The sequence below is a fragment of the Dromiciops gliroides genome, chromosome 4 (assembly GCF_019393635.1).
Source record: "Dromiciops gliroides isolate mDroGli1 chromosome 4, mDroGli1.pri, whole genome shotgun sequence".
In the NCBI taxonomy this organism is placed as follows: domain Eukaryota; kingdom Metazoa; phylum Chordata; class Mammalia; order Microbiotheria; family Microbiotheriidae; genus Dromiciops; species Dromiciops gliroides.
The window spans coordinates 53,437,975-53,464,668 of record NC_057864.1 but is presented as its reverse complement, the minus strand read 5'-3'; the positions used below and the strand labels follow the sequence as shown (position 1 = coordinate 53,464,668).

Genomic DNA, 26,694 nt, shown 5'->3' with positions numbered 1-26,694 from the left:
AATAGCTGCGTGATTCGGGGGAAGTCACTCGATCTCTCAATACTTCAGCAGACCTAAGGCTGTTAGTTAGAGATTCATTGTTGATCAGTCGTTTCAGTTGTGTCCAAATCTTCATGACCCCGTTTTGGGATTTTCTTGGCAAAGATACTGGAGATACTTTTCCTTCCCTGGCTGATTTTACAGATGAGGAAACTGAGGCAAAGAGGGGTAAGTGATTTGCCCAGGGTCATACAGCTAGTAAGAGTCTGAGGTGTGATTTGAACTTAAGAAGATGAATCTTCCCGACTCCAGGCCAGGCATTCTATCCACTGTGCCAGCTAGCTGCCCCAAATTAGAGACGGATCGTCTATCTGCTATCAGTCTCCACATTGTGCTTCCAAAGAAACCACAGGGCTGGAGCAAATGGTGTTACTAGGTTATTTCCATGTTTGCCCCCCTCCAGAGTCCATCCATCCTGTGGCCTGGCTCTTCCCAAGTGTTCAGGTACCCCCATGAGCTCTCGGAGAAGCTGACTACCTCAGTGTGTGACTGCTCCTCTCCCTGCTCAGACGCAGCCACCTGACCTTGCTCTCAGCTCTCCTGCTGAGAATCACTAATATGATTCATTTTCACTTTCTAGCTCCAAAGAGCCCAGCTCACCCCATCCCAGCTACAGGAAGGTGGTGGTAGGAGTTCGATGCTGCCCTCTCCCTCCTGGCATTTCTAATAAACTGCATTGATATCAGCCAAGACACCTGCTTCACCTTTAAGGATTAACTGCAACCCTATCAGCGCAGGGGAAAAGATGGTGAGGGATGGAATAAGCTATGGCAAAAAAAACACTGGCCCTTTGGCCTCCTGCCTTTGTCTTTCCAGTAAATTGAAGCATGGCCTGAAATCTTAAGTAGGAGTGGGTAGGGGCAGGGGTGGGAAAAGAAGGTCAGGAGAAGTATTCATCCTGGAGAACAGGAGAGTCTGGGGCAGTGGGAAGAGCAGTGGATTTACTTGGGTTCAGATCCTGACTGCTCCCGAGTCTCATTTTGCTCATCTGCAAAATGGGCTGGACCAGATCACCTCCGGGTACTGGCCAATTCTCACTCCATGACTCTTTCCTCCTGCCCCAAGGGAAGGAAGCTGACTTGGGGCTCTAATGCCCTTTTTTCCTCCATAGATTCAGTTTCTAACTCTGGGTATGGCCATAGTCCAGTCATACCATGTGAGTAGAACCACAGTGGAGACATACAAGTCCCCACACAAGCCCAATCAGGTAGGAATTGGGGAGAAAAAATGAAAAGTTACAGAAACGCAGAAAGTCTTAGCTGTATGACTATAATCTCTCAGGAGCAGAGGATTTTTAATGTTTCCCTTCGAGAGGCAGCTAGGTGGATGAAGCCCCAAGGCTGAAGTCAGGAAGACCTGAATTTCAATCCAGCCTCAGAAACTTACTGTTTGTCCCTGGACAAATCACTTACTAGCTGTGTGACCTTGGACAAATCACTTAACTCCATTTGCCTCTGTTTCCTTCTCTGTAAAATGAGCTGGAGAAGGAAAGGGCAACCCATTCTAGTATCTTTGTTAAGAGAACCCCAACTGGGGTCAGTAAGAGCTGGACACAACTAAACAATAAGTCACTCTGGCTCACTTCCCTTAACTGTAAACTGGGGGATAATAACAGCACCTGCCTCCCAGGGTTGTTGTGAAGATCAAATAAGACACTTGTAAAGTGCTCAGCAAAGATCTGACACATAGTGGGCAATGAATAAATCCCTTCTCCCTCCCTCCATTCCTTCCTCAGCCTCTTTATAATCTTTCTGTGAAAGTTACCTCTCCAGTACTTTGCCTGGACCTTTCCTTTCCCCTTCTTTCTTTTCCCCTTGTTATCTTAATCAAATCAAATGTTCACGTGGACTATTTGTGCCCAGCCTGTGGCAGGGCCTTCCAAGTTTCTATTGCCGGACATAGTGTACCGTGACCCCAACATAGTGATGTCATTTTCCTCCTCTTGGAGAACCAGTGCACTTTTTAGATGGAAAACTCCTTGTGGGCAGGGACTGTCTTTAGCCTCTTTTTTGTATCCCCAGGGCTGAACACAGTGCTGGACATATTGTAAGTACTTAGTAAATGTGGATTGAATTGTATGCTTGTCCTTTCCTCCATTGAACTGCAATCTCATTGTGGGCAAGACCATGTCACCTTCCTTCCTTTTTGTGAGAAAAGGGGAGAAGAATTTGGACCCCTGATTTCCTTAGTTTAAAGAAGTCCTGGATGAAAACTCCCTCCAGTAAGAGAGATAAGTATATTGGGAACTCATCCATACAATTTATAATTTTAGAAAGTGGCCTGCAGGTACTGAGAAATTAGGGGAGTTTTCCAGGGTCAGAGGAAGGCCTGGATCTAAGGTCTTGTGGACTTCAAGGCTGCCCCCCCAATCCCAGCAGATCACTGACCCTCCCTCTCCTTCCACGGAACAGGTGCTACATAAGATAACTGGTGAATTCTATGGTAGAGTGATAACTGATCAGGCATTTTCACATTTCATGAATGTGGAGGCTAATGCTTGGTCCATGACCCAAAGACCCAGACCTAAGGAGTTTAGCCTTCTGTGCAGGTGTCAAAAGTGGCATCAGGTGCAGAGCTCCAGCCTGACATCACTATGGTACATACCACAGGGGAGAAAGAAACCAAGGCACAGAATTATCTAGATTTCTTAAAATGCTGAGAATGACTAACAGTGCTCTGTCTGTGAATGCTTAAGTCCAGGAATGAAGTAGTAACTGGAAAATCAAGAGGCTTTGGTTTTTATTAAGTCTCGTCCCTAATCTGTTGTGTCACTTCTGACAATTTGCTCAGCCTCCCCATGTTTCTGTTTCCTCATCCATAAAATGGGGGTGCCATCCCACCATGGGGATGTTCATAGAATCATGGATCTGGAGCTGGAAGGGACCTCAAAGGCCTTCTAATCCCACCCAGTCACTTTTTTTGGGGGGGTGAGGCAATTGGGTTAAGTGACTTGCCCAGGGTCACACAGCTAGTAAGTATAAAGTGTCTGAGGTTGGATTTGAACTCAGGTGCTCCTGAATCCAGGGCCAGTGCTTTATCCACTGCACCACCTAGCTGCCCCCACCCAGTCATTTTTTAAAGAAATAATTGAGGAAACTGAGGACAAGCAGGTAGTTTGTGCAATGGGTCAGATTTGAACTTGGGTCCTCCGACATCAGGAAGCTTAACTAACTTCAGAATTATGACTAGATTAAAGTTCAGCCTCCTGTATGGCATGGAACAACCTATCTCTCTTCACTGTTCCTTTCTCCTTGAGTATAAGGTGGATGGAGGGAGGGGGGAAGGGGAAGCTTCCTTATAATTAGAGCCCTCCAAAAATACAATCAGCTTCCTTAGGAGAGATAGGTTCCCCTTCCATGGAGATCACTAAGCAAAGACTGGATGACCACTTGTTAAAGAAGGAATTTCTATTTATAGAACATAAATTTAGACCTAGAAGTGACCTTAAAGGCCATCAAGTCCAACCCCCTCCTCATAAATAAGGAAGCTGAGGCACACAGCAAGTATGTGCCTGAGGCAAGATTTGAACCCAGGTATTCCCAACTCCAAGTCTGGTGCCCTGTCTACTATCTCTATGCTCTATCCACCATCTATCTATGTTGTCTCTATTCAGGTTGGACCAGATATCCTTCATTCAATTTCACATAATTCTTGGATTTTATGACTCGCCCAGTCATAAAATAAGTTCCTGGGTGAGTCAGGAGTTGAATGGTAATTTTGGCACTTTGGGTTCTGTTTTCTCTCTATGAGAATGCAATGCCCAAAGTGACCCCTCACCCTTTCCTTGCCCTCCAAGAAACCCCCATCCCCAAAGGAAATATAGAAGAACAATCCACTCACTGTTAAGCCTACTTGCCTTGACTCCAGCTCCTCCATCAGAAGTGGGGGCCGAGCCAGGCTGGTGTTCGGGAGTGATAGGCACATGGAATGGCAGTGGAGGGAACCAGAGCAATTCACCCCGCTCTACCCTCCCACCCCAAAAGACAACACAAACACATAAGCAAGGGCTTCGGCCATTAGCAGAGGGGGGTGTGCTACCGCTAGGTCATGCAGAAGGCAGGGGCCATGGGGATGGGAGAGAGGGAATGAGGCTGCTGGGAAAAGCCACTATCTGCTATGGAACTAATGGGACTAGCAACAACACAGAGGAGGGGTGCAGCCTTGAGCACGGCCATTCTAAATCTACCTGTCACAAAGCATTAATAACGTGTGTACTTGTTTCAGAATAAGCAAGAGGTCGGGAGAATATTTTAGGAAGGAATGCTGAGTTTTTGTAGCTTTCTTCTCATGTTCTAAGTCAGAAACTGACGATCTGTGGACCAAACATGGCCTACTTAACCAGGGCCAATAGTCTGTGGTGTTCAGACTACTGCTAAAGTGTTATGGAATCAATCTGTGATCACACTGGTGGTGGCTCTGTCTCAAGGCCTAGCCATGTCCTTATCCCTGTCCCCAGAACTTCTGGTTGTACTAGAAGCAGGAAGCTGTGGCAGCCAAGAAATGCTCATGCTAGGTCACAAGAGTGGGCAGAAGGATTTAGAGAAAGTGTACTCTATTTACATTGAGATCCAACCCAGAAATGACTATAAGAAGTGGGTGAACACATCCTTAACCCACAAACATGACCAACACAGGATGGACCTGGGAGGTCTTAGATCAAATTGGACACCCAGGCCTATAATCTAGATCAGAGATCGGGAGACAAAAAATCCCCACTAAGCTCCCCTTCTCCCCTCCCTCCCCACTCTGTTCATCTCTGGCTCCTAGGCCAGACCCAGACAGGTCTATGTGGGTCTATGGTATATAAGGCAGTATGTGTGACTGACTGCTCTTAATATCTGTGTTTACTGTATCTCATCCTAATCCCAAAATCCCATAGGACTGGTCTGTCTGAGATACAAGGGAGGGTGATGGACCTCCCATGATAAAAAAGAGAAAGAGTTCCCATTGAAAAAATGTTGAGGTCAGAGTTTCGGCCTTTAGAAATGTGGGGAAGTTAATACCTTAACGAAACAAAACAGAAACCTTAAAATCTGTCGGCAATCAAGTACACCTAAAGAACTAACCTGATATGAATGCCTAACACTGAAAACTGAAATCAGTTCCACTCATGAAAATAGCCCAAGCATACTGGATTTGAGCTGTCTTGAATTAATAACTAAATAATTCTCTCTCTTCTTTCTTTCCCTCTCTGGGTGGCACTTGGCCAAGATACAAACACTCTAAGAAATAGAAAGTTTTCAACTCAATTATTTCAAGTAGGAAATGAAAGCTAACGAGATACAAGTAAAGCACTTTGCTACCTTAAAGTGCTATGTAAATGCTAGCTATTAGTATTGGGAATGGAGGAGGCTGATGCTACATCTTTAATGGGAAGCCTGATTAACCCTAGGTCTACAGAGCAGGTAAGCTGACAGTGATTTAGTGGGCACAAAGGCTGGCATTCTATTCTTAGATAGAAAACAAAGAATAAACCTAAGGTATTCTCGCCTCCCAGGGGTTATCTGCACTGGCACAGGAGCAGGGGACACCTGATATCTTTTGGGCATTCATTCCTGTCCTCCACCAGAGATTCAAACAGTGTCTTGGCAGGGCCTGTGCTAATCTGAAAGGCCATTTCTGAGATCAAGCTAAGCAACCCCAACCCTGGGGAGGGAGATCTCTGGAAAAATCTGGGAGAGATCAAGAGGGGCACGTCAAACATCACATCTGTTGTCTTTCTTGGTCAGGTCCTGATTGAGAAGTTTAACATCTGACCAGGACCTTAGGAAGCTGTCATCAAGGCAACTGGATCCATGCAATGGGGGAAAAAAAAGCATTCACCCCGTCGTGGGGATCTGCTCCTGACTGCTGGTGCTCCTGACAAGCTACAAGTCATGCTGTCTGGCTAGTTGAGCACTCTGGGAATATTTCTCGTTTTGGCTGAGGTTCTGCAGATAATTTCTCTTTGGCGTCTAGTGGCGAATTCAAATTCAAATGCTTCTCCCATAATATTCACTATGAATATTCATCAAGTCCTTTCTTAGATAAATAATAATTACTTGGCAATTGATATGCTGAAAGGGAAAAAAGAACACTCATGGGGAGAAGTGATTCACATTCAATATGACACTTTAAAATGTAGCAAGAGTGGCCTAACAGACCACATCCTGGAGGGTTCTTAGTCTTTTGTGCCTTAGAGGAAGATGAGGCTCCAAAAGGTAAAATTCAACATTAGGAGTGGGCAACTAACTCAGCTATTTGACAAAGGATTTTTTTTTTCAAATCCAGGAGTTCATTAATGAAATTCTCTCTCTGATACTGGGAACATGTGCAAATCCTCTCCTCCTTTTATCAGCAAGGACCCTCTTGCCAGCATACCAGACCCTACCTGCCCCAAAATGACCCCAAAGCTCCCTGCAGTAGTACACTGCCAGGCCCTAACCCTACTGGAGGGTTGGTGGCATCAGCTGAGGGGGCAGTGCCAACAGGACTATGCTAGAAATAGGACTATGCTAGAACAAGGTCTTTCCAGGAACCTGGATGGCATCCAAGGGGAACTTGAATCATAACAAGTGCTATGCTGTCACTGGTGGTGTTATAACCATGGTGCCTGGTTATCTCAATACTAGATACAGGATGTATGGAACTGGGTCAGACAGTATTATTGTCAAAGAAACCTCCTACATCCAATGATAGGGAGCAAAAAATTGCAAAAAAGTTTCAACAGCCTCCAAAAGCTCCCTTCTCTCCAGCTGGGAGGAAGGAAAGAATGAGAATATCTACCTTATAGCAATAATAATAATAATAATAATGAAAATTCACTTTTAGATAACACTTCAAAACTTACATATTCTTTGATTTTACAAAGAACCCTAACAGCAGTCCACCATCAGTGCCAAGCATGCCCTGCTTTGTCCTCTGCCTTTCCCTAGGCATCAGTCCTCCTTTTCAACCTGGGCTCCCACTCTAAGATGAATTTTTATTTTAAGATACAGATCTTTAGAAGGGAACCTAATTTTAAATTTCAATTCCAATAGTTACTGACATGAATGACCACTTGTGGTAATCACTTAGATCTCTGATAATTCACTTGGATTCTGAGCAAGGCCTTTGGAATACAAAATGAAAGAATTCACTGCCAAACAAAAGCAAGTTCCCTTTCTTCCTGCCTTTCCAAATGTGTAACAGAGGAAAAACTCTTTGTCTGGAGGAAATTTTGTTACTGAAGATTCTTACTTTGTTCCTGTTTTTATCATGAGTCAAACAATGTAAGCAAATCATATGATAATAGTCCCTAGAAGCAAATCCCATCATGATAGACACAAGATAGCACAGATTCTTTGGTACTATCAAATGCTACTTGAAATAAGTGGGTCGTTGATTGGAACCTGAAAGTCTTTTCATAAGATAAGTCATCATTATCATCATATTGATTATGTGTTTGACCTGTGTTCACATCTCCCTTAACATAGAGCTTTTGGAAGGGTGGGGACAGGTCCCAAGGTTCCTGACTTTCCTGACTCCTCATCTACTTCTTCCCACCTTATAAGACACATTAATTAGGTATAGTAGGCAAGGAAGGGAGGAGCTGCATGCCCCTTCTTCCCTGGTTAGCTCGATTAATATTAACTAACCATCTGACATCAAGCCAAGTCAGCCAAGTCCAGCTCAGAGCAGGGAGTAGATGGCAAATCAAAAATGTTTCTCTTTGTTTCAACCCCACCCCCCTCCCCGCTCCCCTAAGCGATGAATGATGGGATGAGCAAACCCTTGTGGGTCCCTTAGTGTTGAACCTGCCCCCAGAGCCCCCCCAAGTAAGGCTATTCAAGCCCATGAGAGTGGAGCCTGTGAGGTAGGGAGCAGGCTGAGGAGAACCTGGGCCACGGCCACTTGGGTCTGTTGCTGCTGCTGTTGGAGGAGCTGTTGGAGGAGCTGCATCTGGTGGTGGGTGGACAGTGGGGTCCCGATGCTGGGCAGCTGCGAGGAAGAGGGCAGCAGCATCTTGGGTGAGGCAGTCAGAATGTTCTCCTGGTGGTGGAGTGAGGCCTGGAAGAGAACCAAAGGGCAACAGAGTGAGGAGGAATCACGCGGACATTCGATGAGCCTTGGTGCCTCATCATGGCCGAGGGTGACCTTGGGAAACTGAAGGTGACACCAGCAGAGGGCAAGTTTTAGCAGCTTCCACCATGCCCAAAGGGCTTTGCATAGGAACAGATCCTAGCAACAGACCAAATCTGGTTTCCAACGACTTGTCTAAGTATAGGGTACATCAGCTGCCTTCTCACCCTAGAACTTCTTTCAACATCTGGAGTCTTCTAGCTCAGGAACATCCCTCTGTCTCTTGGGCTCTCTCTCTCTCCCATTAGTGAGTTAGTTAGTCAATCAACCAGGCCTATTATGTGCCAGACATTGTGCTAAGTTCTGGGGGTATAAAAAGGAAAGAAAACCAGTCTCTGCTCTCAAGAAACTTAGAATCTCCTGGGACCTCTATGTTGAAGGCAAACCCAGGCCAAAAATCCTTTCTTCCCCTTCCAAGTCTGCTTCTGGTTCTCAGACTTTATTACCATGTCCCTATGTGGTTACCTCTCCCATGCTACACATAGACACTTTTCAGCCCCTTTTTGTGTTATCTTACTCCATTAGTATGTAAGCTTGCTCAGACTAGAGACTGGCAGTGCTTAGCCTATAGCAGATGCTCAATAAATTCTCATTGCCTTGCTTTACAGAGAAGCTGAGTTCCAAGAGGAAGGCCGAGAAGAACTTTTGGCCATTGCAACTCACAGAAAAGGAAAAAATACAAAAAAGCCCTTGGTCCTATATAATACCAATTGTGCTACTATGGTGATGGCAGTAGAGTGTCAGAGTAGGAGAAAGAGGGTAATAAGAATCACACAGCTTTTGGAATGTCTGTAAATATTAACTTGGCTGCTGGTGCTCTAAATGTGAGACTGTCGTCCAATGAGTCAATGTACAACAGGAGGAATTGAATCACATTACTTGAAGTTCTCATTATAAATCAAACCAGAAGAAATAGGAAAGTTACAGCTATGAGAAGACGGCTCACAGGCTCTCCTTGGAGAGGCAGATAAAAGCGTAGGTTTCATTGTTCATCCAAAGGTACATCATTTCATGGGATAGCTAGTTATTTTGCCTCACTGTTCTTGTGATAAGAATAAGCATAAAGGCTTCCATAAAAAAAGCTACAGCTTTTAAACTCTGTTTCAGAGAATAAGAACACTTTACAAAGAACATGAGAAAACCCTCCAAATCAAATCAATATTTACTTGGTGATTATAATGCAAAGGGTCTAAAAGGGATGATGGCAAAAAAAGAAAAATGTTGGAAAATACGGATCAGGATCAAGCAATGGAAGAAGCCAAAAGCTTATAAATTACACAGAAATTTCATGTCTATAAACCATGAATACTTTATCTAAGAAGAGAATCTAGAGGGACAGAATGCACAAGGTCAAATAACATCAGAGAGAATTGATAGATTTTGAGAGATAGGAAATGATCAGTACAGGAGTCTTCTCTAAATCAAAATCAATTGTCTATATAGAGTAAAACCATCAACTTGTTAGAATAAAGATCAACATCAATACTGAATTAGATGTATAAAGATTAGCAGATACAGCATATAACTTAAAAAAACCCTTCAATCTGGTATGGTTGAACGACTTATTGTTGTAAAAATAATAATAAAAGAAATGGATAAAGGAAGAAATATCATCAGATCCCAGATGTACAGCTTGAAGGTTTCTTTTGTCCAACCCCCTCATTTTAAAAAGGAAGAACCTGAGGCTTAGATGTTAAATGACACATCCAAAGTCACACTGGTAGTAAATGCCAGAACCAGCAATTGAACCCAGGTTCCTCTGACTCCAAATCCAATGCTCTTCGCACCAAAAGTGCCTAGAAAAGACGTCAGAGAGAAATAGACTTGATCTCCTTATCAAACACAGAGAGATGATGGCCAAGGACAATACTAGTTCATAATCTGAGGATGGTGAATTATTAGAAACCATGCTGCTGTTCAGTCATGTCCAACCCTTCACGACCCCATTTGGGGTTTTCTTGGCAAAGGTACTGGAGTGGTTTACCATTTCCTTCTGCAGCTCACTTTACAGATGAGGAAACTGAGGCAAGCAGAGTTAAGCAACTTGCCTAGGGTCACATAGCTAGGAAGTGTCTGAGGCCAGATTTGAACTCATGGAGATGAGCCTTCTTCACTTCAGGCCCAGAGCTCTATCCACTGCACCAATTAGCTTTCATTAAAAGCTATATCACTTCACAAACCAAAGAGGGACAGAAGTTTAAAGAAAACTTGGCATGAGACCTAATTGAATTAGATCATCCCAAGAACATTCAAGGATGAAACTGTATGGAAGATACTTGGATAGATACTGCATATGAACAATTATCTGACTCAGAATTGAATAGGACAAAAAGAGAGGAGTTGATTACATGCATTTGGAAAATTATGCAACTCTTTTAATGATGGCCAAGCTACCAAAACCCATACTTTTCACAATAGTAGTAGTCTTTTGGTGTGGTTATATGGCTGAATCAGGGACTGCTACAGTCACTAAGGAATTGATGTTTTGAGTTACCCAAAGGCAATGTAGAGAAGTATAGCAGCTATATTTGAAGCTTTCATAGCTTATAACTGCACTAAGGCTTTGGGATATCCTGTATTATTGATGATGAATTGCATGCAAAAGTAGCATCAAAAAGATATATGATTGGACATGAAGGTAGGCTAGTCACATAGGGAGTGTGGGGAAAAAAATAGGTAGTTTCTACACTTCATCATCCCTAAGTAATGTTAAGAGACCAAGAGAAAGTTCGCCAGCATGTTGAGTGAACCTCCTCTGTAAAGGACTGATGGGAGGTCTTGGACAAGAATAGCATAGCTTGAAAAGGCATGGATGTATTGTAGCAAGGATTGTTGGAGGCAGGACCCTTTTCAATGAGATGAGATGTGTTAAACTGGTGAAGAAGTAGAGGCATGCATGGGTAAGAAGCCAACTTGTGTTCCAAGAGATGTTAATGTTACTCTCTTCACTGATAAATATTCAAAGTGGCCCAGAACAGAGACAGTGAGAGTTGTCTGACTGTAACTGATTAGGGGCTGGGAAAATAGGGCTCATCGAATAAACAACACAGTTGGGCAATTTTATTTTGACACTTTGGCAATCAATCTAACTCAGTGGGAGACAGATGGCTCATATTATCCCAAATCTCTTCACTGCTAACAGTTCCCTAATGCTGAGTCATTTCAGGTCATAGCATCATAGAGATAAGAGTAAAAAGATGCAGGTATTGGCCACGGCCCCCATTCTGGTAACCTATATAGAAAAAGGGAAGAGAGGGTGATTCTGCTTCAGTGCAATCCTCTGCTGACTGACGCAGAACTGCAGGATGCTGAGATGGCCCTCCCTGAACTGGGATACCAAGGCCAGTGAGATTCATGTAAGAAGAAATCTGGGAGGGCGGCTAGGTGGTGCAGTGGATAAAGCACCGGCCCTGGAGTCAGGAGTACCTGAGTTCAAATCCGGCCTCAGACACTTAACACCCACTAGCTGTGTGACCCCGGGCAAGTCACTTAACCCCAATTGCCTCACTTTAAAAAAAAAAAGAAGAAGAAGAAGAAACCTGGGTCCGTACTCTGAGTTTGGGCCCGAAATGTAAAAAGGTGAACTGGGACGAAATCTCCTTTGGTTAAAATCAGTTTCCATCTGCCCTTCCAACCTCAACTCTAATTCTCGCCCCCCCCCACCCCCCGATCTTTTCTGGCAGCTAGACACTTAGTTATATAATAGCTTTTGATCATTTCATGACTCCGTTGAGCTGTAGGGAGATGAGTTCTGCTCCAGCAGTTCTGTAGCTTAGTCCCATCCTTAACTGGTTAAAGGGTTACAGAAACCTCGAGGATGACTGGGGGTTGTGGTGGGAACAGGAAAGAGGTTTTGGCCCACTGTTGGGATGGTGGAAGATGGGGAATTTTTTGCCTACCTTGGTGTCTGTGAGGAGGTCTCCTTCCTTGCCCACTGCATCAAGGTCAGTCACCCCTCGGCTGAATTCTAGGATGTCACTCCCTGGGAGAGGGATGTCCACAGCATCGATGTCGGTCTCCTCTGCAGTGGCTGTAGAGGCTTTCTCAGCTCCGGTCAGTTGGCGGGCTATGGGAACAAGACAGCAGAAGTAAAGGATTGCCCCATAGCAAGGCTGACAATGTCATCTTCATTGGTGCTTAGGTAGTAGAATTCTCAGCTGTCATGGCAGGGGCTGGGCTTAACATCTGGGCAATGCAGTGCTTTTGAGAAGAAGTTTGGTGTAGTGCAGAGATTAAACATACAGCCCACAGACTGCATGCAGCCCACAACACTATCTAGTGCAGTCTGAACCAGATTAAAATGAAATTGGAAAATATTGAGCCAAATAAATAAAAATAGAATAAAAGACAGGTAATGTTACACTTTAAAACTAAGTCAATATGCAGTCCTCAGGGATCCCTGTGTAATATTTAACAGCTCAATTACTATTGTAGTTTGATACCACTTGCATGATGGATAGAGTGCCGGACCTGGATTCAGGAAGACCTGGGTTCAAATCCAAGTTCTGACACTTACTAGCCATGTGACTTTGGGCAAATCACTTAACATCTTCTTCAGCTATTAAATAGGGGGGTTGACTTAGATGACCTCGAAGGTCCCTTTCCAGCTGTAAATCTGTGGTCCTATGACCTTTATATCTGTATAAATTAGCGTGTGTTCCAAGTCAGGTGGTCTTAGAAGGAAGACCTATGGGTTTCACTTAAAAAGACATTTCTAGGGGCAGCTAGGTGGCACAGTGGATAGAGCACCGGCCCTGGATTCAGGAGGACCTGAGTTCAAATCCAGCCTCAGACACTTGACACTTACTAGCTGTGTGACCCTGGGCAAGTCACTTAACCCCCATTGTCCTGCAAAAAACAAACAAACAAGCAAAAAAAGACATTTCTGTTCAGTATCAGTCACATCATTCATGAGAAATAAGCTTCCTTATATGTAAAATGAAGACCCTGGAATAGGCCACTAAAGGCCCTTCCAACTTATGAATATATGTATAAGCTGTCATATAGACCCTCTTCTGTTCAGGTTTTGCTACATAAATATACTTCTCCCTTAGGTCCACAGGAGAACAGATTCACAGCTAGAACAGCCCTATCTTAGAGAGCATCAGATCCAACCCCCTCATTTTATATATGAGGAAACTGAAGCCCACAAACATTAAGGGATCTGTTCAGGATGTTGAACCCAGGACTCCCTAATTCCAACTCTAGCACACCATCCACTATACTAAATGTCAAGCCTCAAGGTAAGTCTTTCTTCAGGGATGGTAGCAACTGGTTAGTCAGTGAGTCTGTGTCTGTGTGAGTCTGAGAGTATCTACAGGTTTTCTTATTAAAAAAAGACAAAAACAAACAAAAAACCAGGCTAAGCTGACATGTCCTAAGCCCCTATGCCCTGGAAACTGAGGATACAAACCTGGCAAAATTGAACCAGACCCACGAATATGAACTGCTTTTTCCCTTTCCTTTTGACTACATCTGTAGAAGCAAACTTCACTAGTCTGAAGTGTCTGCTTCATAGCACAAATTGTTCTGTGAATACTTCTGGTGTGAACCCGCATGGTCATTGGGGGAAACATGACTGATATTTACAAAGTATTTCCTCCAGGCTGCTCCTGGGAACTGTGATGATGAGTCCACTTAGGGATTAGGAGGGAGTTTATAGGGAGAGGCAACAGCTGTGACCAGTTAAGCTGGCCAGTAGGAGAGGGCAGCCGCTTTGGCAGCCAAGTCCCATGCAGAAAGAGATACAACTCTATGAAGAGAATGCTGTCTATGGAAAGGGTACATTAAAAAAAATTAATTGCTATCTTTTGTTTTTCATCACCTTCACTTCCAAAGGCAGCTAGGTGGCACAGTGGATAGAACACTGGCCTTGGAGTCAGGAGGACCTGAGTTCAAATCTGGCCTTGGACACTTGTCACTTACTAGCTGTGTGAACCTGGGCAAGTCATTTAACCTGATTGCCTCAAACATCTGGGCCTGTTTCCAGTTGTCCCAATGTATATCTTGCCCCTGGCCCCAGATGGCTCTGGGGGAAAGAGAGAGAGAGAGAGAGAGAGAGAGAGAGAGAGAGAGAGAGAGAGAGAGAGAGAGAGAGAAAGGCTAGTGACTTTGCACAGCCCTCCCTCACTTAAATCCAATTCACTGCAAGTCATGACATCACTTCCCAAAAGTCATGGTCTTCTTTGAGTATGAAGGACCAACAACAACAACAACACCACCACAACAATAACAACAACAACCTTCATTTCCAAATCTATCCCTCATCCTATCCCTACCTAGAGAGTTCCCACCTATAATATCAAGGAATAAAAAAGAAAGAGGGAAAAAAGAACAAACAATATAGCCTAACTAAACAATCCATCAACTAATACTCAAGGCCCAAAGAAGGGAAGGGGAGCCATTTTCTTATGTCTTCTTCCTGGTGCACAATAAATATGTATTGAATTGAATTGAGTGGAGTCATAGACTTGAAGAGCATTAAGGTCAGATGTGCTAGCACAAGCTGAATGTATGGGTAGAGTACCACCCTATGAAGATGCCAAGTCCAGGAAAATCTGAGGCCATTAGGACTACTACTAAAAAAAAGATAGAAAATAGCTTCTTGAAGGAAAAATGAAAGAAGTTTAGGAAGGGTGAAGATGAGAGAAGAGAGTAAAATAAAGGTGATATTGCCATCAGAGGATGTATGGACAGGAAGAGGATAGAGATGAAGCATTTGGGAAACATTATCCAGGTTTTATCTGGAGCTCTCTCACTGCCAAAATGAAGGTGGCTAATACTTTCCTGACTTGCTTTTATGTTATCATTTAAAAGGTGGAGAAATCAACAAGGAGAAATGTTATTCTGGATCTGATTCTCGTTGACAAGAATAAAGTGGCTTCTGGCATGAAAGTAATGGGAATTTTGTATGGGGACAGTTGGGTAAGATCTTAAGGAGGAAGTGGGGAAGTGGGCAATGCATTTTAGAGAAGGTGATTGTAGACAGGAAGTCCAGGTATAGTTTGATAACCAATCTAGATTCTTTCAGATGATATTTCAAAGGGTTCCTAGGAAGGAAAGAGACATTCTGTAGGAAGATAGGCACACCAACATACTGTTGTTGAAGAAGTGGATTGGTCCAGTCATTCTGGAAAATCATTTGGACTAATGCTAATAAATTGGGTATGCTCCTTGACACTGAAGTACAATTACTAGGCTATTACCTCATGGAGTTTAGATACAGGGAGAAAAGGCCCATTAGTATGGAAGCACATTGAAGGCAAGCACTGGGGTTTTTTGTTTTTATCTCTCTTTGTATTCCCAGCACTTAGCACAGTGACTGGCATGTAGTAACCCCTAAATAAATGACTGATGATTGATATGACAACAAAGAACTAGAAACAAAGTCAGTGCACACTGACTAGGGAATGACTGAACCAATTTTATATGAATATAATGGAATGATTTTGCCATGAGAAATAACAAAGATAAATAATTCAAGCAAACCTGTCTGAAGTGATGAGGAATGAAGTAAACTGAACCATGAGGACAATTTATACAATAACCACAACAATGTAAATGAAAATAAGGTTGAAAGATGTGCAACTCTACTCAATGCAGTGAGTAATTGAAACTTTGGAGGATTTGGTGAACTAGGCCTCCCTCTTCTCAGAAGAGAGGTAGGGGCAGCTAGGTGGTGCAGTGGATAAAGCACCTGCCCTGGATTCAGAAGGACCTGAGTTCAGATCTGGCCTCAGACACTTGACACTTACTAACTGTATGACCCTGGGCAAGTCTCTTAACCCTCATTGCCCCTCAAAAAAAAAAGAAGAAGAAGAGAGGTAAAGGGCTATGGGTGCTAAACAAGATATACATCATCAGGCCTGACCCACTTCTTGTTTTGGTTTGCTTCATGGTACCTCTTTGTTACGGGGTGGCAGGAAAAAGAAAAGAGAAGAAAAAAAAACAGGTTTTGTCATTATATCATAGTGGAGATTCTTACAAGTGTGGTTTGGGCTGTATGATCTAAATCACTATTTGACAGGTGAGAAAATTACACATTTTACTGGTGAGAAAATGTTGGCCTCAGAGAAGTTCAGTAGCTCGCTAAAGACAGTGAGTGGTAGAACACAGGTTAGGGGCCAGACCTGCTCACTCTCAGTATACCATTCTCAGACATCAGACACTCTCTATCCTCATGTGGTACTTTATCATAGAGTTCTTCACAATAGTTCATCCTTCTTCCAGGTACTTATATCTTCTCTCCCCCATCAGAACAGATCAGCTTGAGGGGTCATTCATGCTTCTGTCTGTTAGTGTGCCTAGCACAGGGCCTTGGACATCATCAGGTACTCAATAGATTCTTGCTTGTCGATTAAGCAGCTGATTGGCATCCAGAGATGGTACTAGCCTAGACCTGGAGATCAGGGTTCATCCTTCACAATCTTCTTCCTTTGCTTTTTTTTTCCCTGTGTCCTGCCCACTCCATCCCAAACTTCCTGTCTGCCTGACATCTCCAATAACGCACGTCAAAAAAGAAGCTGCCAGAACTGGGAGAAAAGTACCTAAGCATCACCAAGGGCTGCTCTCTAATGACTGTCATGAATCTAGGCTACCCTTGGGCTACAGCCTGTCAGTTTCTTAATATAAGAAGTATAAGCTCCCGGTGTTTTACCCTTTGCAAAATTCCTTTTTATAGCTTTCTGATGACCTCTACAATCTCTTTTGCTCTTGGAGTTCATGATGGGCCCAAGTACATGCCTGGCTGGTGAGAAGTCCAGGACCAGATCTCAGGTGGTTTGATTGTGAGTCGAAGGTTCTTTCCATTGTTGCACAAGGAAAAGTGTGAATTTGCCTGAAAGGCAGGTCATTTCCTCTCTCTGGGTCTTGGTTTCTTCATTTGTAAAATGAGACCGTTGCGGGGCAGCTAGGGGGCGCAGTGGATAGAGCACCTGCCCTGGATTCAGGAGGACCTGTGTTCAAATCCAGCCTCAGGCACTTGACACTTACTAGCTGTGTGACCCTGGGCAAGTCAACCCCAATTGCCTCACCAAAAAAAAAAAAAAAAAAATGAAACTCTTGGCTTTGATGACCACCTAAAGACTATCTTAAAAACTTTGAGGTCCCCCCCCCCAAGTATAATTTTCAGGCAATAATAGCAAGTATTTATACACGGTGTTTTAGGTTTGCAAAGTACAAAGATGACCTCGTTTGATCCTTACAACAATCCTGGGAGGTAAGTGCTGCTTGGATTGCCATCAATACAAATGGATGTGAGAGGGATTGAGCCTGGGTTACTCAGCCAGTAAGTGCCTGAGGCTGGATTTGAACTTGGGTTTTCCTGATTCCAAGAGCAGTGCCCTATCTGCTATTTCACCTAGATTTGACTGGATCTTGGAATCATAGATTCAGAGTTGGAAAGGCCCTCGGTGGCCATCTAATCCAACCCCTTTGTTTTACAGACGGGCTGGTTTATACAAGGTCACAACTAGTGAGTGTCCCACGTGGGACCTGAACCCAGGTCTTCTGAGCCCAGATGTAGTACCTCTTGCTATTTCACAGTACCACCTCTCCTATTCTCTTGATTGAACAAGATATCACAGAAGAATCAGGGCCAATGTGTGCAGAGAGGGTTAAATGAGAAACCATTCCAACCTCATTCATGGAAAAATAACTCAGAGAGCATCTCCTACTGACAATGGGAAAGTATATGCACTCTACACATACTGAACAGCACGTTCTTGCCATAAGTAATGGAACATCTAGGCTCCATGTAATAGACTCCCAAATAATGTTTCCATCCACTGACTGTGAAGAGACCCTCCCTCCCTTTTCTCAGCAGAATGGAGAAGGGCATATGTTGTTCGACTTGGCCAAGGTGCTATTTAATTTTCTTTAATCATCCTCCTTTGAAGCAAGGGAAGGCAGGCTGAGGAGGGGTCACTGGTAAGTAACAGTGGCACTTGAATACTTGTACATCTTGACTGATTAAATATTAATAATTTAAATATTTTAAAAATAATTTTCTTCTAAGGGGCCTTAAGTCTATCAAATTCCATTCTCCTTCCCCACAGCCCACATATACATATTCCAAACATTGACAGATTTTATTATAGGGGAAATGAAATTTTTAAAAAGATGGTAGAAAAGAAGGGATTTTGAAATCTTTGCATAACACATCTCCATTCTGGACCTTGCAGGCTAGAGTTGACTAGAGGAAGGGAAGCATGGCTCCCTGGGGAAATAGGCCAGTCCCTTAAACTTTTATAATGTTACTCTGGGAGAGGAAGAACCTCAGACATCCAGGAACCATTAACCCATAAGAAACACAGCCATAGTCCAGGGTGGTATATGGTGAACTGGAGTCACTGTAGCAACTTAAACTTGAGCTCCTGAAAGACATAAGGACAGGAGCCACCCAAAAGGGCAAACCGTGAAATTCTCCAAGTGCATGGGGTGATTCTAGGGATGCCAGGGGAAAAGGTTAAAGTAGAGAGAGGCATATAGGAGAACAAAAGAAGGCCAGAGGTGGAGGCCAAAAGGGAGAGAAGAGACAATCCATGAAGCCACTTGCAGTTGGAGGCAGGCAGTGGATGGGGAAAGAACTCGAGATCCCTTGGTGTTCATGGTCACCTGTTGGAGGAGGGCATAAAACAAAGCTTCCTTGACTAGGAATAGAACCAGAACACTGAGACCTAACCACTAGACCATCAGGGAGCACCTGGTTGTTCCACTGACCCTACCAACCACATCCACCTATACCTCCTACACTTTAGTCATTCCCCTAAATGCTACCACACTCTGCCTCACATGAACAAAGAACCAACACATTAAGAATTCAATTCCCAGGGGGCAGCTAGGTGGCTCAGTGGATAGAGTACCAGCCCTGGAGTCAGGAGTACCTGAGTTCAAATCTGACCTCAGACACTTAATACTTACTAGCTGTGTGACCCTGGGCAAGTCGCTTAACCCCAATTTCCTGACTAAAAAAAAAAAGAATTCAATTCCCAAACCTTTACCTACCCTAGCTTTCCCAGACCCCAACCTGTCCTCATTACACACCTTTTTTGCTTCTCTCCTATCTTTTATTCATAGGGTCTTTTCAGCTGTCCCTTTGTTCCTGTGCCACGCTTTTCTCTTTTCCTGGTCTCTCCAGATACCTGGATGCCTTTGCACAGCTTCTTCCTTGGCTAGTAACAATCCATTTGGCTATCGTCTGGCTGCCTGTTTCTTTTCGTTTTTAGTCAGTATTAGCTCCACCAATATGCCAGGAGTAACTCAGAAAGAGGAGAGAGTCTCATTCTTCTGGATGTGCTCAACCATGAGAGAATCCCTCTCCAAATCCTCCAAATTGTCTTAACAGTCTTCATTATGAAGGGTGTGCAACAACAAATCCAAACTGGGGGTAACTGAGGAGCTTAGGCAAAGCCCACTGTCCTGTCCCATTTTATAAACCTCTAGGAATGGGATTCTCCCTCACCTTCAAGTATCATTCCTGTGGGGAAGACTCCTAGATTTTCTTTTACTGCACCTAGCCTCTCTCCTGACCTCCAGTCTCTCATCTTCATCTTCCTATTAGACATCTTCGAAGTAGAAGTCCCATAGACAACTTAAACTCACCATGGCCAAAAGTGATCTTGTGATCTTTCCCCTCATGACTTAAAACCACAGCCAGTCTCCTTAGGGTTTTAATCCTTCATGATAAATGAGCTTCCTCTGCAAGCAGAGGGATACACCAGTTCCCAGCAGTGTAAGCTTCCTTCTTTGTAATAAGAAACACTTCGGGGCAGCTAGGTGGTGCAATGGATAAAGCACCAGCCCTGGATTAAGGAGGACCTGAGTTCAAATCTGACCTCAGACACTTGACACTTACTAGCTGTGTGACCCTGGGCAAGTCACTTAACCCCCATTGCCTGCCAAAAACAAAACACAGAAAAACAAACAAAAAAAAAGAAACACTTCATTAAATGGAAAAATCTCAAGTATGGGATGCATTAGCTTTTTGCAAAATTATCCAAGGTCTTCGAATCTTAAGGTATGAAGGAATTAAAGCCAATTCACTTTTATTCCATCCAATAAACATTTATCAAGAACTTATTATATGGAAAGAACCTTGCTAGAGACTTAGGATAGAGGGGGAAAAAAAAAAAAAGGTCTTCCCTGGAGGAGAAGGGAAACCATTATTACACCTTGGTTAAGGTGTAAACTGAGCAACTCCATCGATTGCCCTGCACTTGTAATCAGAAAATTTGGCCTCCACCACTGGATAGCCTCATAAGCAATAATCTTAGAATTAAAAAGAAACCTCCTGGGGCAGCTAGGTGGCGCAGTGGATAGAGCACCGGCCCTGGAGTCAGGAGTTCCTGAGTTCAAATCCAGCCTCAGACACTTGACACTTACTAGCTGTGTGACCTTGGGCAAGTCACTTAACCCCAATTGCCTCACCAAAACAAAACAAAACAAAACAAAAATATAATCCACACTGTGCCGGGTACTTGGGATAGATACAAAGGCAAAAAAAGGAAGTAGTCCCTGTTCTCAAGGATACAGCCAGTAAACAGACAAGTTTATATCACACACATACGTTACATATGCTCAGATCAAATAAAAAGTAATTTGGGGGAATTACTAACAACTAGAAACATCAGGAAAAGACCTTTGTTGGAGGTAGCAGTGGAGCTAAACTTTGAATGGAGTTGGGGCACCAAGAAAAAGAGCTAAGGAGGGAGGGCAGAAGATGGTGTATAAGGCATGCAGAAATGACATGGAACCATGGGTACAAGAGGGATCAAGAAAGTCAATTCGTGAGTGAGTGAGGAAGAACAGATAGGTGTTGCAGTGGAAAAAATACATGTCTTGAAGGGGCAGCTAGGTGGTGCAGTGGATAGAGCACCAGCCCTGGAGTCAGGAGTACCTGAGTTCAAATCCGGCCTCAGACACTTAACACACTTACTAGCTGTGTGACCCTGGGCAAGTCACTTAACCCCAATTGCCTCACTAAAAAAACAAACAAACAAACAAAAACATGTCTTGGGGCAACTAAGTGGCACAGTGGATTCTGCCCTGGATTCAGGAAGACCTAAGTTCAAATCTGGCCTCAGACACTTGACACTTACTAGCTGTGTGACCCTGGGCAAGTCACTTAACCCTCATTGCCCAGCAAAAAAAACAAAACAAAAACCACATGTCTTAAGAGTCAGAAAGACCTGAATTCAAAGCCTGCCTCAGACTTTAGTTGTGTGACCCTGGGTAAGTCACCTAACTTCAGTTTGCCTCAGTTTCCTCATCCATAAAAGGAAAATAAGAGTACTCATCTTTCTGTATCATGAGATAATATTTGTAAAGAGATTTGCAAATCTTAAATTACTAGACAAATAATAGATATTAATGTTGTTATTGCTTTGTTGTTTGGTTGTTTCAGTCATGCCTGACTCTTCATCACCTCATTTGTGGTTTTCTGGCAAAGATACTGCAGTGGTTTGCCATTTCCTCCTCCAATTTTTTTTTTTTTTTGGTGAGGCAATTGGGGTTAAGTGACTTGCCCAGGGTCACACAGCTAGTAAGTGTTAAGTGTCTGAGGCCGGATTTGAACTCAGGTAACTCCTGACTCCAGGGCCGTTGCTCTATCCACTGCGCCACCTAGCTGCCCTTTCCAATTATTATTATTTCTGGACAACAAGTTGTTTGAGAGCAGGAACCAATTCTTATCTGAGCCTAGCAATTTCCCCAGTGTCTACCCAGCACAGTAAAGGCACTTAAACATGTGCTAGATGAATTATGGAAAGAACACTTGGGACTTGGGAATCAGGAGGACCACAGATTTAGAGCTGAAAGGTGACTCAAAGTTAATTTGGTCCAGAATCCTTGTTTTACAAATGAAGAAACTGGGGGGCAGCTAGGTGGTGCAGTGGATAGAGCACCGGCCCTGGAGTCAGGAAGACCTGAGTTCAAATCCGACCTCAGACTACTTAACACTTACTAGCTGTGTGACCCTGGGCAAGTCACTTAACCCCAATTGCCTCACCAAAAAACCACCACCACCACTACCAACAAAAAACCCAACAACAACAACAAATGAAGAAACTGAGACCCAGAGAGGTTAATTACCTCCCTGCAAAATATAAAGGTAGTAGGTGACAGTAAGAATTTGAACCTAGGTCTTCTGACTTAAAAATTCAGTACACCATATAGCAGTGCCTTATCTGCCTAGAACTCAGGTCCTCTGTCTTCCTCCATTCTATGTGCTTTCCATCATGCTGCTTAGTTTTATTACCTAAAGAATGTGTTCGAAATGCTCATTCCAAAATGGGAGAAGACCAGTTACTGATCCCCAACTCCTTTATTGTAACAGGGATGGTGGCCTTCCAGACCACAGCTCTGACAATTCCCTTCCATCCTAACCTTAACGCTATTCCATCCCTGTTTTATTTGGTAATTGTCACATAATCTTAACCTACATTGAAACATTGTCTGAATGGGTAACTAGGTGGCACAGTGGATAAAACACTGGCCCTGTATTCGGGAGGACCTGAATTCAAATCTGGCCTCAGACACTTGCTGGCTGTGTGACCCTGGGAAAGTCACTTAACCCTCATTGCCCAGAAAGAAAGAAAGAAAGAAAGAAAGAAAGAAAGAAAGAAAGAAAGAAAGAAAGAAAGAAAGAAAGAAAGAAAGAAAGAAAGAAAGAAAGAAAGAAAGAAAGAAAAGAAAGAAACATTGGCTGGTGTTTTGACTTCCTTATTGAAAGATGTTGTCTGTTGAATCAACAATTTCTATTTATATATTATGAAATGAGTAGCAAATCCTATCTGGTCTAGGCACATGTTTCCAGATGTGGAAGTTAGGTACTGATTATCTCTTTATCTCTCTAATCTAACATTATGATCACAGTCTTCATTAAATACTATTTAGAACTTTCCTGCACATGAAGACCTATGAGACATAGGTTAAAAAAGAAAATTGTCGGGGGCAGCTAGGTGGTGCAGTGGATAAACCACTGGCTCTGGATTCAAGAGTACCTGAGTTCAAATCCAGTCTCAGACACTTGACACTTACTAGCTGTGTGACCCTGGGCAAGTCACTTAACCCTCATTGCCCAGCAAAACAAAAACAAAAACAAAAACAAAAAACACAAAAAGAAAATTGGCCCTATCTCCATCATGACAATCTAAGAAAATGAATTCGTTTCCAAGGTCTTAGTTTTTCCCCCTATTGGTTAATAAAAATACAGGCAATACTATTTTGTTGATCAGTTATTACTCCATTCTTCATCATCACTCTTCATCTCCCAGTTCCCTCTCTATCTTATTGCAGAGATACCATAAGAATGAACTGCAATCATCATCTTATCTACACAAAACCTCCCCCAGGAGCAGTTTAACACCCTGAATTCTCATTCTCAGCTTTTGATACCCAGTATCCCCAGTTGCCTCCCTCTTCTTTGGAGGACTGCAGAGCAGAGCAATAAACTCCTCCCAAAGCCTTCCTCTATAGAAGGATCTGAACTTTCCAAGTAACTTTATTTTCTACCAGCTGCTCTGCTTAGTTTCAACACCATGCCTCCACACATGCTTGGCATAGTGCCTGGCACACAGTAGGCACTTAATAAATGCTTTTTCACTTGACTAGAATAATAGTTTAGCTTTCCCCTTTTTCTCCAGTCCTGCCTGCTCTTCTCCACTACTAATTGCTCTCCAGAGAGTCGAGCACTTCAAAGGATCCCTCTGCTCATGCAATCCCACCTACTGGGAACAATTTGAAGCCTTGGAGATTAAATCAAGTTTTTCAGATATTCTGTGTTAATATTAATGGAACCCGGTGATCAAACACACAGCCTCTGGGCACTAGGTGCATTCCTTTCAAATTGAGGGATGGCATTTTGGGGAAGACAACTTCCTTGCTTTTTTTCCCCCTTTACAGTTTGCATTTTTCCTCATCCAGGAATAAAATCTGCATAGCTGACAGCACTGATGGGTAGGACTGAATGCCAAGAAGGGCCAAGCAATAGCTCTTTACCAACAAGGCCACCGCAGGGAGAAGGTGTCACCCTTAAAGATATATGAACACTTGGGATAAGGATGAGTCACTATCAATCTTTTTTCCAGAAGCATGCAGTTCTGAAACCCAATCCCCACAGTTTAGAAAGAAGCAAATCGGCTTTAATTCTTAACTGAATAAAGCTGCTTGCTGTGTGTGGGTCTATTATTTTTGAGAGGTGGTGTGACACACTGGAAGTCAGAGAACCTAGGTTGTGCCAATTCCTTCTGACCTTGGGAAAGTTGCTTAACCTCAGGCCTGAGATTCAGTAGGGGACATCCAAGCTAAGAAGGGGCTGCCAGGCTGCCAAAGGAAGGGCAAACTAGTCTAAGGCAGAAACGCTACGTGGGTTTTTCCGTCTGTGAGTGGGCACTGCCACTAAGCCTATGGATAGCTAGTCACCAAAAAATGCCCCCACAGTCAAAAGCAAAAAAAATGTTGGCCAGATTCTTGGAGTGTCAGTTTTTTTCATCTGCAAAATGGGAATGAAAAGACTTACAATACCTATATGAAGCTCAGATAAGATGATAGATATTTTATAACCACAAAATCGCATCTGAATGCCAATTATTATCTTTGCTATGAAGCTTGCTAGGTAGCATAGTGGATAGAGTATTGCAAGTCCAAAAGACCCAAGTGTGGGTCCAGCCTTAGTCATTTACTAGCAGTGTGGCCCTGAGAAGAACTCTTTCAACCTTAGTTTTCCCATCTATAAAATGGAAATAATAATGATAATAATAATTTTCACGTTTGTTTGTGCTCAAGGAAGGTACTTCCTAAATGCTCCTTCTTTTCATTGTTTCCATTCCCATCCCCCCCCACCCCAAAATGCACCATGTTGGCAAAGCAAGCACATCTTAAAGGAGGTAGGAGAAGTGTATTCTGGCTCTTGGGGGAAACTGGGATCTCTGGGAGCCAAATTATAGGACCCTCATCAAGTGGCTCCCACTGGGGTACAGGTGGGCCCTGGTGGGTCCAGACAGCAATGGGCTGTGTAGAACCATTAGTTAGAAACAGAAAAGATTGCTTAAGGAAGCTGAAATCCATGTCCTTTCTGGCCCAAGGGTCACAGTGGCAGAACAATTCTAAACTTGTGCTACTGAAACACATTTACTCATTTCCCTGGGGCACATTATTTAGCAGCATAACAGGCCACACTTTCAGGAAGTTAATAATATCCTGATATTCAACTTACATGTTCCTTGGCTTAATTTTTCTTTAAACTCTTCAAGATTTGAGTTCACTCTCTATTGTCACATTTCGATTTATTCTTTGACACCTTTATCCCATAAAGCCTCAAGCACATTACAGGATAATTGATCCAACTTTCACCTAAAGAACAATCCCCAACCACACAAGACTCACCAAGAAGACATTTGAGGATGTTCAGACTTAAATGAAGCATTTCTGAAGAAATTTTTTTTTGGGGGGGGCAGGGGGGCAGGGCAAAGAGGGTTAAGTGACTTGCCCAGGGTTACACAGCTAGTAAGTGTCAAGTGTCTGAGGCCAGATCTGAACTCAGGCCCTCCTGAATCCAGGGCCGGTGCTGTATCCACTGCACCACCTAGCTGCCCCCAGGGAACATGTTAGTTCTAAGGTTAGCTGTAAGTGTTAGGAGGGCTGGTTCATGTAAGGGTGGGCTTCTAACTACGCCCTTTGTCTCTGCTGACTAGTCTAGATGCAAATTCTTGGTTGTAATAGAAATATCAGTAATTAGGACATATATCTATTAAATTTCATCTTTAAGATACAATAGACTCAGTGTTCTTTCTTGCTTCTGACTTTATTGTCCAGTGTAGATGAGGCCACTGGTGGAGTAGAAGATAGAGTGCCAAGCCTGGAGTCAAGGAACAGCTGAATTCCAATCCTGCTTCGGGCATTTATTTACTAGCTCTGTGACTCTGGGTAAGTGGCTTGTCCTTTCTTTGCCCCAATTTCCCCAACTGTAAAAGGGGTATAGTAATAACACCTACCTCTCAGGTAGGATTGCTGCAAAGATCAAATGAGAGCCCTTGGCACAGTGCCTGGTACATTGTAGGTGATCTATAAATGCTCATTCCTTTCCCCTCCCCTGTGTTCACCATACATACCTCCCTGCTTTGTTTTATCTATAAGCCTGCTGCCTACTGCTTTATCCAAGTCACTGATCAGAATATCAAACAGCATAGGGCCAACCAAGCGCTAGGTATCACCCTCCAAGCTACCATGATCCTATTAATGATGACTCTTGGGGTCTGGCTATCCATCAGTTCTGAGGTTATGTAAAATCTATGATCATCTAATTTATATTGTTCTCTTTTTGTCCACAAATATAGGTATGTCGTAAAGGCTGAGCTAAAAGCTAAATAAACTATATCCATAGCATTCCCTCTCATTCACCAGGTTGTGACCAGTACACTAGCAATTTGTGATCACTAATTACTTTTCTCCATGTTCACTAACCTTCCCTTCAATAATAAATTTGGAGGGGGCTTGACACTTGACACTTACTAGATGAGTGACTCTGGGCAAGTTACTTAACCCTCATTGCCCCGCAAA

General features: G+C 43.3%; 1 protein-coding gene across 8 annotated transcripts in view; it reads right to left on the bottom strand.

Moving 5' to 3' along the window:
• Window positions 1-26,694, bottom strand: part of LOC122753444 (nitric oxide synthase 1 adaptor protein) — a 407,315-nt gene that overhangs the window by 33,787 nt on the left and 346,834 nt on the right. For 6 of the 8 annotated variants that reach the window (XM_044000834.1, XM_044000836.1, XM_044000835.1 and 3 more), the window contains 2 exons: window positions 12,039-12,205; window positions 7,897-8,067 (listed from right to left, as the gene is read on the bottom strand). In XM_044000834.1, the coding sequence (XP_043856769.1) occupies window positions 7,897-8,067; window positions 12,039-12,205 (338 nt within the window). Of the gene's footprint in view, window positions 1-3,879; window positions 7,807-7,896; window positions 8,068-12,038; window positions 12,206-26,694 lie in introns of those variants that run through there. The other 2 variants (XM_044000840.1, XM_044000841.1) reach the window with 2 other exon arrangements.